General features: G+C 34.1%; 1 protein-coding gene across 1 annotated transcript in view; it reads right to left on the minus strand.

The window, feature by feature from the left end:
* Window positions 1-13,125, minus strand: part of LOC136024737 (pancreatic triacylglycerol lipase-like) — an 82,467-nt gene that overhangs the window by 6,451 nt on the left and 62,891 nt on the right. Inside the window, exons 8-9 of the mRNA XM_065700170.1 lie at window positions 7,714-7,832; window positions 5,056-5,170 (exon numbers count right to left, since the gene is read on the minus strand). Of these exons, the coding sequence (XP_065556242.1) occupies window positions 5,056-5,170; window positions 7,714-7,832 (234 nt within the window). The remainder of the gene's footprint in view (window positions 1-5,055; window positions 5,171-7,713; window positions 7,833-13,125) is intronic.

Here is a 13,125-nt window from a genome sequence, read left to right on the forward strand (position 1 = left end):
AAGTTTGTAACTTGCAGCCCCTCCCACGGGGACTGTGGGGGAGTAAGTCGTCCCCAAAGACATAGTTATTAGGTGTTTTGACTATGGTGAATAAAATGGATGTATCAGAATTTTGAACCACTGACTTGGGGGGGGGGGGAATGAGCGTAGGAGGGGGCCCAGGTGCCTTCCGATTTCTTGTCACTTAAAAAGGGTACCAGAACTTTTAATTTCCGTTAGAATGAGCCCTCTTGTGTCATTCTAGGATCACAGAGTCGATACGATCACCCTTGGGAAAAAATCAACAAAAAAAAACAAATAAACACACATCCATGATCTGTCTTCTTGCAGAAAATGCGAAATTCCACATTTTTGTAGATAGAAGCTTGAAACTTCTACAGTAAGGTTATCTGATACGCTGAATCTGATGATGTGATTTTCGTTAAGATTGTGTTACTTTTAGTGGGGTTTCCCTCTATTTTCTAAAATAAGGCAAATTTTCTCAGGCTCTTAGCTTTTGATGAGTAAGACTAAACTTGATGAAACTCATATATTTAAAATGGACATTAAAATGCGATTCTTTTGATGTAACTATTGGTACCAAAATTCCATTTTTTAGAGTTTCGGTTACTATTGAGCCGGGTCACTCCTTACTACAGTTTGTTACCGCGAACTGTTTGAAATCTGTCATTCGTTTATTCATTCCCTGCGATAATATGTGGAGCTTAAAGTTCTCTAGACAAATTTTATTTCATTTGTTTATACAACTAATTTCAATAGTGTTTTTATGGTTATTCTATTTATTACCCTACTTATAACCTTACTTATTTAGCTCCGAAAATTCCCTTATTCTTGCATTTGTTGACCCCTTCCCCTCTTCATAATTTATTTAGCAGTATAATGTTCTTCAGAGGTGAGAGCATTGAGCCAATAGTTGTAGAAATCATATAGATAGTTTATTTAAAGAAAATCTGTTAATTCTAATGGCTTTCTAAGTAGCCAAAAAAGTTCAACTCTCATAAACTTCTTTTTAAGAATACTGCTATGTTACAGTTTACAATTTCGAAAAGCCTTGTAGAAGTCAAACCAGTTTCCAATGGTGCCCCTCTTACGTGAGGTGTTTTGCACTTTAGCATATTATTGTGCAGTTGATGATTTACTTACTAGAAAAAATTCAAAACATAAAATAACCTACTAGAAAACAAATTCTTCACGCAAAAGAAAAAAACTGCGCCGAAAATACAAAAATGACTAAAACCAATGTAAATAAGAAATAAATATGAAGGGTCCTGGCCCCTCTTTTAAACTCCTGCTTCTTACGCCAAAGTTTAACCTGTATTTTCCCAAAAAAACTTTGGAATGTATTAATTTATGAATCCTAGACGTTTTCTTACAAATTGTATTCTAAATATAATAGTCGTAATAATAATAGAAGCAATAATAATAATTTTTACTGCCCTAATAGCCATAGGATCATGGAAATACAAAATGAAAGAAGATCAATTCTAATTAATTCGCACTGAATAGAAAATAAATGACAAAAAAAAAAAAATCAAAACCTATTTCTTTGCACCATTCCTAGCCAGGGAAATCATCCTATCCTTTCAACACCCGTAAAGCCCTCATTGCTCACTATACCCGCCTACCATCTTTCATCAAACATGCACTCCTTATGCAATCCCTTCCGCAATTCACTCCATTTTTCACACTAACCCTTATTATAACAGCAGTATAGTCCTTAACTCAACGCATTGGGTAAAAGTAAGGACCGTCCTGCCCTTGCCTCCAGCCTAAATATTTTATTCTCTCATCAAGTAGTGCAATCACCCAAAATTTGATGATTTACTTTATCTCCTCCCTTCTATAAATCACCTTAAAAATATAAATCACCTTAAATCCTTTACCCCTACGCAAAAGTGCGAGGAACCAGAGAGGCTTCTTCCATACGGCCATGCCTGTACCCTTTAATCTCGCAAAACATTTCCTATATTTTTCCGCCTCATTATCTTTACCCAATGCACTATTCTAGACTTCGTCCACTCCACAATTTCATAAAACCTTCCTCGCCTGGTACAGCCATGAACTAAGAGACTCATCTTTAAGAGCTTATAAATAATTAAATATAAAAAAAGCTTTTCCAGCTGAAAGTAAGGAATGACATTAAAACTTAAAAGGAACAGGAATTATTACACATACGAGGGGCATTGCCCCCTCCTCACCAACTCGCTCTTCACTCCAAAGTTTTCGGGCAATTTAAAAAAGTTACTTCTTGTTCTCACTAAACGACCATTGTGTTTCAGGAGTCATTTTTAAAGAGATGGGACAAAACTTAAGCTTTAGCATAAAGTGTAAGGTGTAGAGGAGAGGGAAACCCTCCCCATATACGTAATAGTTCCTGGTCGTTTTAAATTATAATGTCGCTGCTTACTTTCAGTTGAAAAACTTGTTTTAATTTAACTTTTAAATAAAGCCAGAATATTTGGCTCTATCTCCTCGGAAAAATCCCCCTCCCTACAAAAACACCCTTTGAACAATTCAATCCTGGCAAAAATTTACCCCGGGCAATTACCTTTAACATCTCCACGCGTAAAATTGAGTCGGTAAAGAGAAAGCACGACATATAAAGAAATTTCATAAAGGAATTCTGGCAAACTCTCCCAGTGTAATATTTCCCCCGAAAAGTTCCCTCTCCATGAAGTTCCCTTTCATGAACTTTCCATTTTCCCTGAACCCCTTTCCCTTGGAAACTTCCCTCTCCTTGGAGAAATCTCCCTGTTCAAAATCGTCCGGCAAAAATTTGTCCTCCCCTCCCCACCCGAAAATGTATGCATACTTTCCAATAACAAATACCATACGTAAACAATGGGCAAATTTTAAAACTTAAAAACCTATCCTCAGGGACTGTAGGGGATCATGTTATCTTCAAAGACACAGCTATTGAGCGTTTCAACTATGCTGAATATAATAGCTATCTCTACATTTTGATCGACGGGAAAAAAGGGATTTTGGGGAAAAAGTGGTATGGGAGTAGGCCTAGTTGCCCTCCAATGTTTTTAATCACTTAAAAAGAGCACAAGAACTTTTCCTTTCCGTTAGAATGAGCCCTCTCCCGAAGTTCTAGGCACACTGGGTCGATACGATCCCCCTGGGGAAAACGAAAAACAAACAAATAAACACGCCTCCGTGACCCTTCTTCTGGCAAAAATTACAAAATACCACATTTTTGCAGATAGGAACTTGAAACCTCTGCAGTAGGGTTCTTTGATACGCACAATCTGATGATGTGATTTTCACACAGGGAAAAGGGGTCTTTTCCCCTTTTTTCTAAAATCAGACATTTTCTTAGGATCGTAGCTGTTGACGGGTAAGACAAAACTTAATGAAACTTATATATTTGGAATCCGCATTATAAGCTAATCCTTCTGAGATATCTATTCGTATCAAAATTCGGCTTTTTAGAGCTTCGTTTAGTATTGAGCCGCTTTTTACTTACAGTTCTTTACCACGAACTGTTTGATCTGATTTAAGTATCTGCACTCATGGCATACTCAAAATTTGTTCCCAGTAACTACTTAAAAATAAAATCTTGTTAAAAATCAAAGTTTTCTATGTAACTGAATAAGTTCTATATAATAGCCTGATAGATAATTACACTTTTACTTAAACACTGCTTCCTCACGTGCACCATAGTAAACAACAATCAAGACATAACCCTTTTGTCTATCTACTTTTTAATCTTGTACCGTAAGCCAAAGGCTACACCTAAAAGAAATCTTGAATAAGCATGTACCCTTGTTGGGTCCTTGCTCGAGTGCCTATATTATACTTAATATAGTATAATATCTTATATACTATAGGACCTCGTGTCCGAAGTCCGAACACATTCCATAGCAATGACTTTAGTTCTGAAAAGATCCTAACCTCCAAAGCAAGCTTCTAGCAACGCTTCTTTGTCAATAAGGACATTTTCAGATTGCCCGGCAGAATTTTCAGATTGACTTAAATGGAGTCCTTATTAGATACTTTAAGTCCACCTTAGACAAAAGTTCTAAAATTCATAAGCAAAATTTCCAACATCTTTAAGCGACTTTGTACTAAAGTTCTATGATGATATTAACATCATAAAACGTCTCCAATAAAATTTGAAAGATGGCACATTATTTTAAAATTCATGGGTTTGCTTATTTGTTATATAGGCTATAGGATTGAATTCAATTCAGAAATTACTTTAAAGTTTTTAACCACATTTTTGTAAATCTCTTATCAGTAGACCTTCAACCTTGATTCCTCTCTTGTGGCCAGAAGCATCAAAACATCTAGAAAGAACTGCCAATCACCCTTATTTGGCCTGCAGTCAAGACGTCTTGATACTGGAACTATCATGAAATCCAAAAGCTCTTTTGGTGTTACAATACTCGAGTACATTTACCGGATCAGGATTGAGGCACAGTTAGATGTGTTTAGATGCACCGTATATAAGAGATGTTTCAGCAGTTTATTGAAAGCATGGGTTGTTAGCTGAAAAATAAAAGTATTTAGCTAACTGCAGCCCAATTTTTGCTACCCAAGAAATTTAATGGGATGAAAACCTCGGATACGGATTTCTAATTTATAAATTACAAATGTGGGAGCGATACTAATACAAGGATTATCTTAGGAAAACATAATTAAATAATTAAGATTGGCCAAAACAGGAAACATGTATTCGTTATAATGTACTACCTACGTTAAAAAATGAAAAAAGTGAATAATATAATCATGAATTGAAAGTTCAACTTTAGTAGAACCACAGTAAACTTTAAGCGTTTCACCCTCCGTTTTCACGGTTCTCAATTATAGCCAACCACCGTGGATATAGGTCTGAACGCACTCTTAGTTCTCGTTTCTCAGCGCTGGAAGAACTCACACGCTTAAAAAGTGGCAGACAAACGACAGAAGCCTCGATCGGATTATCGATTTGGATTAATATTGATTGGACGTTTTTTCTATGATAGGTTGAAGACAAACGTTATGAAAAACGTATGTTGCTTATTGATTTTGTACAGAAAATGATTTAAATATTGTTATTGGACTTACTTTGTTATTTCCACTTCAGGCGTTTGTCCGTTTTCTCCAACTACAATAGCTCTCACTCGTCCTTCAGTTTTCTCTTGATTCAAGGACACGTCCAACTGTAAACGTAGCGTTCTTACTAAAAGTAAAATCTCTTACATATCGAAAACCTTAAAATAAGAATAAGGTAGCGTACCTGCTGCTCGCACTAAAGTTGACGTGCAACCTATAGTTAAAAGGTACTGGCAATCAGTATGGGTAAGAAGCTTGAAAAAATACCACGAAACGCAAAAAGGTAGATGGCATTGATTATTTTTCTTGTCAACACTAGTGACGGTTTGCAATCTTGTAAATTATCTGTTAGTCTTTGGGCGGGGCTATTTTTTGCATCTGAAACCAGGAGTAATATCACATGATACTGGTGTAAATACGTTACAAAAGTAAATCAATAGAACTAAAGCACACTTTTTAACACGAAAGTTAAGGACAATAATCCCTTTTTCTCTCTCGTTCATTTTTTTGGAGGGGGGGAGCGGCTTTGTGGTAAATTTAGACGGCACACCAGTGACAAAAAAAATTCAGTATCTCAAATGTTTTGTGAATTTGAGTAGACTGCAAGTTAAACAATGTTCATTTAAAGCTTAAACTTTGTTTTTACCTGCCTATAGCTGGTATTTTGCCGTATATAAAAAAGAAAAAAAGATCAGGGCATTATGAATATTGCTAAAAATTATTATTTTAAACTAAATGGATATCAAGAATTTTTATGAAGTTAATTTGTATGGACTATTGTTCCAAAGACAATAAAATAGTGCACTGTTTTTGGATGTTTATCTGGTAAACACGCATGCGGGAGATCATTTTCTCAGAGGGTACAAAAGGCGGATGGCAAGTTTAGTAAGAGCCGAGAAAACAGTCGACTCGGCTTTAAGTTTCAAGCTGTTCGGTAAAAAGGAATTCTCAGACCCTTTGCAGGAACCATTTTTTTTTGGGTGGGGGGGGGGACAAATAGGTTTTCTATCTTCTTTCTATTAGTGTCAAGGATTAAGGATATTAGTTGCAAGTCAACTAGACTCAAATGGTTTGATCCATTTTTGGGGCCCATTTGAGCCCCCTGGGCTCCTTTTCAGTAGTCTGTGCCGTCAAACTTTTTCTTTTACATTAGTTCCTTCTTATCCCAAAGACTTCTGGCTTAAGTTTCAAGCTGAAAAGGGATAAAAAGTTGTTTGACCACTTCAAGTACCTCTAAAATCCTCCCGTTCCCAATGAAAAATGTGTTCTTCTTGGCCCAAAGAACGATCTCTGAAAGTTTCAAGGCAATAAAACACCTGAGATCAGCTAAGGGCTTTGTAAAACCTATCTGTAAATTTGCATATTTTATGACCCTCATCCAAGGAGCTGTGGGCTTATATCTTACCCAGAGACATATTTATTGGATCTTTTAACTATTCTGAATAAAATGGCTAATTCAAATTTTGATCTAATATCAAGGGGGCTTAAGGGGGTCGGCACATAAAAAACAGCAAAGAAGGGAGTGATTACTTTAAACTCTTAAAAAAGGCACTATGATTTGTATGTGTCAATCAAATGACCTTCCTCAAAAATTTACAGCCAACCCTTCAATAGGAAGTTATAGGATGAAAAATTAAGGTATATGACTCTAAACTATAGATGACGCTAGAGTGTTGCCCCCTTTTCATTGATAATTTAAAAGCGTCCAGAAATACTTAAAAATCAACTACCTATTTAAAGGACTAAGTAGCGATACTCATTTCACAGATAAAAAAAAATCAAAACATTAAAAAAAATATTCATTTGTACCTCATACAGGGGCTCCAATTCACAGAAAATTTAGGGGGTGGGGGCAAAATAAATTGCTCACAATATAGTTTAGTCTAACTTGTTCTTTTTCAATGTCTGTCAAAATAAAATACCGAAACGGATATTTTAGAAATCCGACAGGGGGAATCTTGAGGGGAAAATACCCCCTACCCTTTAATTGGTCCCACTAAATTAGGGTGTAAATTTTTAGGTCCTTTTCAGAGGGCCGGCATTCAACAATATAAAACGATGTAACCACTCTGGACATTTTTGTGGAGCCTGCTGGAATGGAAAGATGATACAAAAAATCGGAATTTAGAAATAAAAACGTCCTTTTTATTCTCCAAATTACTCTGGATTTATCCCAAACGAATAACTGAATCCCCAGCTGGATTAAGAAGTTTTAAAAAAGGGCTAGTTTTTTTTAGCTTATGATCAAATCATTGAGCTACTGAACATTTTGTCGGAATCTCAACTCGATAACAAGGATATGAAAAAGAAGAAAGAAGAAATAAAAAGCAACAAAAAACACCCTATTTCTTAAGAATTAACATCTTTATTTGTCTAATCGTAAGCTCCCCTGTCTCACGGTGGCTGACCTTGCAGAGTCACATCATTGACCCCATCCCACGGCAAAGAATAGTAGCACCAGATTTAAATCCCCACCCCAAAGGATATAGGATTGAAAGTTAAGCTTGCCGTCCACTCTCCTTGGGTACCACGACAAGATCCGTCACTGCAACAAGACCAGTAAAATAAGTTGAGTTCTAAATAGTATAAATTGGAGAGACCTTAAAAGAAGAAGAAGGGCCTTAAAAGAAGAAGAAATAATCTTAAAGAAGAAGAAGGACCAAAGCTTACCACAGTATGGTGCATTATTAAAGGTCTTGAGATAAAGAGTCCCATTTCCTGTCTCGAGATCTGCATAATATCCCATATTTGAACATTTCCCTGAGGTACATCCTTGATTACAGTTGCCCCTGGAAAAAAAAGGATTTAAAACAGCAGTAACTTCTTTTCAGAATTCCCAACAGGATTATATCATTCCAAAATAAAAATTTCAGCCATAGTGCTTTAAGTTTCTTTGGAAAATACTTTGGATTAGCTTATGCATTTTTTTGTAGAGCGTTTTTGATTAAAAAGAAAAATAAACCTTGAAGCTTAGACAAAAACTAAGTTTTTTGCAGCATTTAGAAAATATGTAACAAAATGGATAGCTTCATTGCCCCAAAATTAGAAAAAAAGCAACATTCCCAAAGCTATGTTCGTTTTTATAATTGTAAAAGAATATCTCCTATCATAAATTTGATTCAGATAAAACGAGAAAATATATGTTCATTTTGAAATATTTCAAACCATCAGTTGTCAACAGTAACAATGACATTTGTATTAATATATGTGATTCCTTAGGCTAAGCATATGCAAATGAAATAAAGGAGAGAGTTGGCGTGCACACAAAAAGTATTGTTATATTTTTATCACGGGCAATGTTATTTTGTTCATTCACCCCTAGTAGCCTTGTGTGTTATCCAGTCTTTGTTCAGTTTTAAATTTTTTATTTTATTCTATTTTTGTCTTAATCATCATTTTCCACTGACAAACATTTTTCTTTACTAAAAATCCTAGCCTATCAATTTCCAGTTTGACTTTTTAAATTATATGATTTAATGATGTAGTCCCTGCATCACATGTAAGTGGAAACTGTGGGATTAACGCAACAAAGACAAATTTGCTTTGCTGGTATGATCTTGAGCAGGTTGGGGTAGTTTTTTTCCAGATGACACGCTTTTTCATCAGGCCCTTTTTAAACTGACTGGGTATCGATTTTTTCACATCAGAACATTTTCATCAGTAAAACTTGTCTTTGTTTCGATGCCTAGGTCAGTTATTTATGGATTATTTGGTATAGTAACTTGCCACTTTCGGTTCTCCAAGAAATTTAAAGGTACCTAAAACTGGGTATGCCGACTGCTAATTTCGGTACTCAGGCGTGAAGTAATTTGAATAACATGTAGTGTATCCAGTTGGGTGTCGATGAGATCATTAGAAGCAACAAGTGTTTTGTTAGGAAAACATAAATGAAAAGTAAAAATTGGAAAAAACAAAAAATAAACACTCGTTTATGTGATACTCCCCCCCAAATTGCCATAAATGTAAAATCACAAGAATAGAACCTTTATGTGTGCTACAAAGTTTCCGTTGGTACTCTAAATGAGCAAAATGTTACCCCTTGGAACCCAATTAAAAGAACTAAAATCCAATTTATTAGGTTTTTTACGGTAATTTTACGGTACCAGGTTAGAAAATTAGCAAATGGTTACTCTGATTTAAATCAAAAAAGCAACGGCCTGGATAACGAAGAACTGATATTAATAAAAACACGTTACTACTTCGACTTGAAAAAATTGCACCTTTGATCCAATTCTTGTACAGAACTGGGGCACATTTCCCCTATTTTCGCCAGAAAGTGATACTATCGGTGCTTGTACGGTTTCATGGCTGCACTATTATATAAAGGCAACTAGTGACACCAGTTTGTGAAGAGCGAAAAGAGATTTGTTACCAGAACCACAAAAACAACAATAAAGAAAAGATAAAGAACAAAAGAAAATGAAAGGAAACTTTCGTTAACTGCAGGTAACCCTGCAGTACCAACGCTCACTTACAGTGCTTTTACAGCAATTTTCCTGCTGCAGAGAATTACACCTATCTAGCAACACAAATTAATTAGTTTATTAGCAAGATTTTGGAGATCAATTGTACCAAAATTAAAATAAGGGTTTTTTATTATTACTACTACTAGAATTAAGAGGTCATCACAACACCAAGCCGCATGAGGCCAATAGAACTACGAACGCTCCCCTTTCACCGTAATCTTTTCTAAGATTTATTGTTTACTCTCTCTCATGAAGCTCTAGCTCCCTTTGAATCCTTTCTGGTGATCTTTTATTTGGCCAAAAGTGGATGGCCAAAAAGCACAAAAGGCCAAGAATTAATGTAACAAAAATAGAATCATCAAGATAAAACAGATGTCATGGCGCCGCATGACGCCAGCAGAACTGCGAACGCTCCTCTTTCACCGTAATTTTTGCTAGGATTTATTGTTTACCCTCTCTCATGATGCTCTAGCTTTCTTTGGATTCTTTCTTGTGACCTCCTTCAACCTTACTTGGGGATGACTTGTTTTTATTTGGCCGAAGTTGGATGGCCAAAAAGCACAAAAGGCCAAGAATTAATGTAAGAAAAATAGAATCATCAAGATAAAACAAACGCATAAAATTTGGGACTAGTATGAGTGGCAAGATCATTTATAAATAGCTTTAACTAATGTCATCATATACTTTTTACTTTTAACGTAATTTTTAACCAACGATTTTGACGTCATTCATCATCTTGTACACGAAGAAGTAGTTTTTTTGTCAAAACTTTTGTTTTAGATTTTATGTTTTGTTACTTACAAAAGCACTAGATGTAGCGATTTCCATTAAAAAAAACGATTAAACTGCTCTCTATGATATTCCAGTGCCCAAAACAGATGAGGAAAAACAGAGGACGTGTCAGTAAGTCCAATGCAAAAAAGTGATTTTCCTTGTTGTTCAGGGCAAGGAACTGAAGTTTCCTGTATAAAGTTTACGGTCATGGCGATTCCAATGGTGTACTTTTTGTTTTGATCCAGTTCAATTTTTAGGGGTTTCTGACTATTTTTTGGTTACTATAGTCTGAGGTTCTCTACCGCGGCCACCAAGATAAAAGTAGTGGGAGGAGGACAGTACCTTGTGGGACATCTGTTCTTGTTGTTTGTAGGGGCTCATTGAATGCATGTTAGGTCTATATATAGTGGTAAATAATAAGTGGAAGCTGTTTAGATGTGTAGTTCACGGTGGTCCTCGATAATTATTTTTTTAAATTTTATTTCTCTTTAGAATATTAACGGTGAGTCACTAATAGCTCTCTGAAGTGTACTCTGGTATCGCACTATATACTAAATGTATATATTTAAGCGTATTGGAGCTGTTATAGCGAGTCACAGAGGATTAAAGGCATGTTAAGAGCTTGGAACAGTCATTCAAGCTTATTTATTAGGTCAGTAAAATTATATTTTATTACTTAAGACTAGTTTATAGTTAAAAATTATACTTAGTGTTGCTTCTCTGATATTATGATTTTACTTATATCTGAACTAGCTGTTGGGGTGGCGCTTCGCGCCTCCCCAACACCTAGTTGGTGGGGGTGCTTCGCGCCCCCCAAGCCCCCCCGCGCGCGTAAGTCGTTACGCGTCATATTAGTTATGCGCCATTGTAGTTGTGTCCCTGTGTCCCACCTGTGTGAATATATATATATATATATATATATATATATATATATATATATATATATATATATATATATATATATATATATATATATATGTATATATATATATATATATATTTATATTTATATATATATATATATATGTATATATATATATATATATATATATATATATATATATATATATATATATATATATATATATATATATATATATATATATACTAGCTGTTGGGGTGGCGCTTCGCGCCACCCCAACACCTAGTTGGTGGGGGCGCTTCGCGCCCCCCCAAGCCCCCCGCGCGCGTAAGTCGTTACGCGCCATTTTAGTTACGCACCAGTGTAGTTCTGTCCCTATGTCCCACCTGTGAATATAGATATATATATATATATATATATATATATATATATATATATATATATATATATATATATATATATATATATATATATATATATATATATATATATATATATATATATATATATATATATATATATATATATATATATATATATATATATATATATGTTTTTAACTACGTAAAACTTGCGAATATACAACATTCTTTGCTGTCCCATTGTCTGTGCATATAAATAGATTGTCAGGTTTACCGACTCTTGAACATGCAACATATAATGGTCCATGGGAAAACAATCCGTATTCAGATCTATACCTCATGATTCTAATGATTGCCCTTGAGCTTTGTTGATGGTGATTGCTAATCGACCATTCCCTGAGTCGCCATCGTCATTTATATATCCCCCTGTGCACCCCAGCGTCCCCTTTGTAGTTATGTCCCTGTGTCCCGGTCGTCATTTATATTCCCTGTGTCCCGGTCGTCATTTGTATCCCGGTGTCCCGGTCTGTATATACATTCGTTTTTTAGTTTTGTTTTTCTCCTTTATTTTTTTCCTTTTTTCTTTTTTTTCTTTTTTAGTTTATTTAGATTTTTAGATTTTTTTATTAGTTTTTAGTTTTTTTGTAGTTTTTACCATTTTTTTAGTTTTTTTAGTTTTTTTTTTTACTTATGTCCTGGTCGTCATTTATACTCCCTGTGTCCCGGTCGTCATTTGTGTCTTCGTGCTTTGTTGATTGCTAATTTATATTATATTTATATTTATATTTTTTATATTTATTAATATTTTTTTAGTTTTCTTTTTCTCTTATTTTTCAGTTTTTTCCTTTTTTTTAGTTTTTTCTTTTTTAGTTTTTAGTTTTTTTTTGTTTTTTACCTTTTTTTAATTTTTTTAGTTTTTTTAGTTTTTTAGCTTTTTTAGTTTTTTTATTAGTTTTTAGTTTTTTTTTAGTTTTTGCCTTTTTTTAGTTTTTTCAGTTTTTTTAGTTTTTAGTTTTTTACCTTTTTTTAGTTTTTTTTAGTTTTTTAGCTTTTTTAGTTTTTTTTCTTTTTAGTTTTTTTTGTAGTTTTTACCTTTTTTAGTTTTTTTTCTTCTTTTGTATTAGTGTGAAATAATTCAGACGTCATATGCGGACAAACACGACGTCACTCGACAGACAGACAGACAGACATAACCCACAAACAACTTATTTTTATATATATTTATTCATATTTTTTTAGTTTTCTTTTTCTCTTTTATTTTTCAGTTTTTTCCTTTTTTTTAGTTTTTTTCTTTTTTAGTTTTTAGTTTTCTTAGTTTTTTACCTTTTTTTAGTTTTTTTTTAGTTTTTTTAGTTTTTTAGCTTTTTTAGTTTTTTTATTAGTTTTTATTTTTTGTAGTTTTTGCCTTTTTTTATTTTTTTCAGTTTTTTTTTTAGTTATTAGATTTTTACCTTTTTTTAGTTTTTTTTAGTTTTTTAGCTTTTTTAGTTTTTTTTTCTTTTTAGTTTTTTTTTGTAGTTTTTACCTTTTTTAGTTCTTTTCTTCTTTTGTATTAGTGTGAAATAATTCAGACGTCATATGCGGACAAACATGACGTCACCTGATCCACACACAGATC

Source organism: Artemia franciscana, chromosome 3 (assembly GCF_032884065.1).
Source record: "Artemia franciscana chromosome 3, ASM3288406v1, whole genome shotgun sequence".
Lineage (NCBI taxonomy): Eukaryota > Metazoa > Arthropoda > Branchiopoda > Anostraca > Artemiidae > Artemia > Artemia franciscana.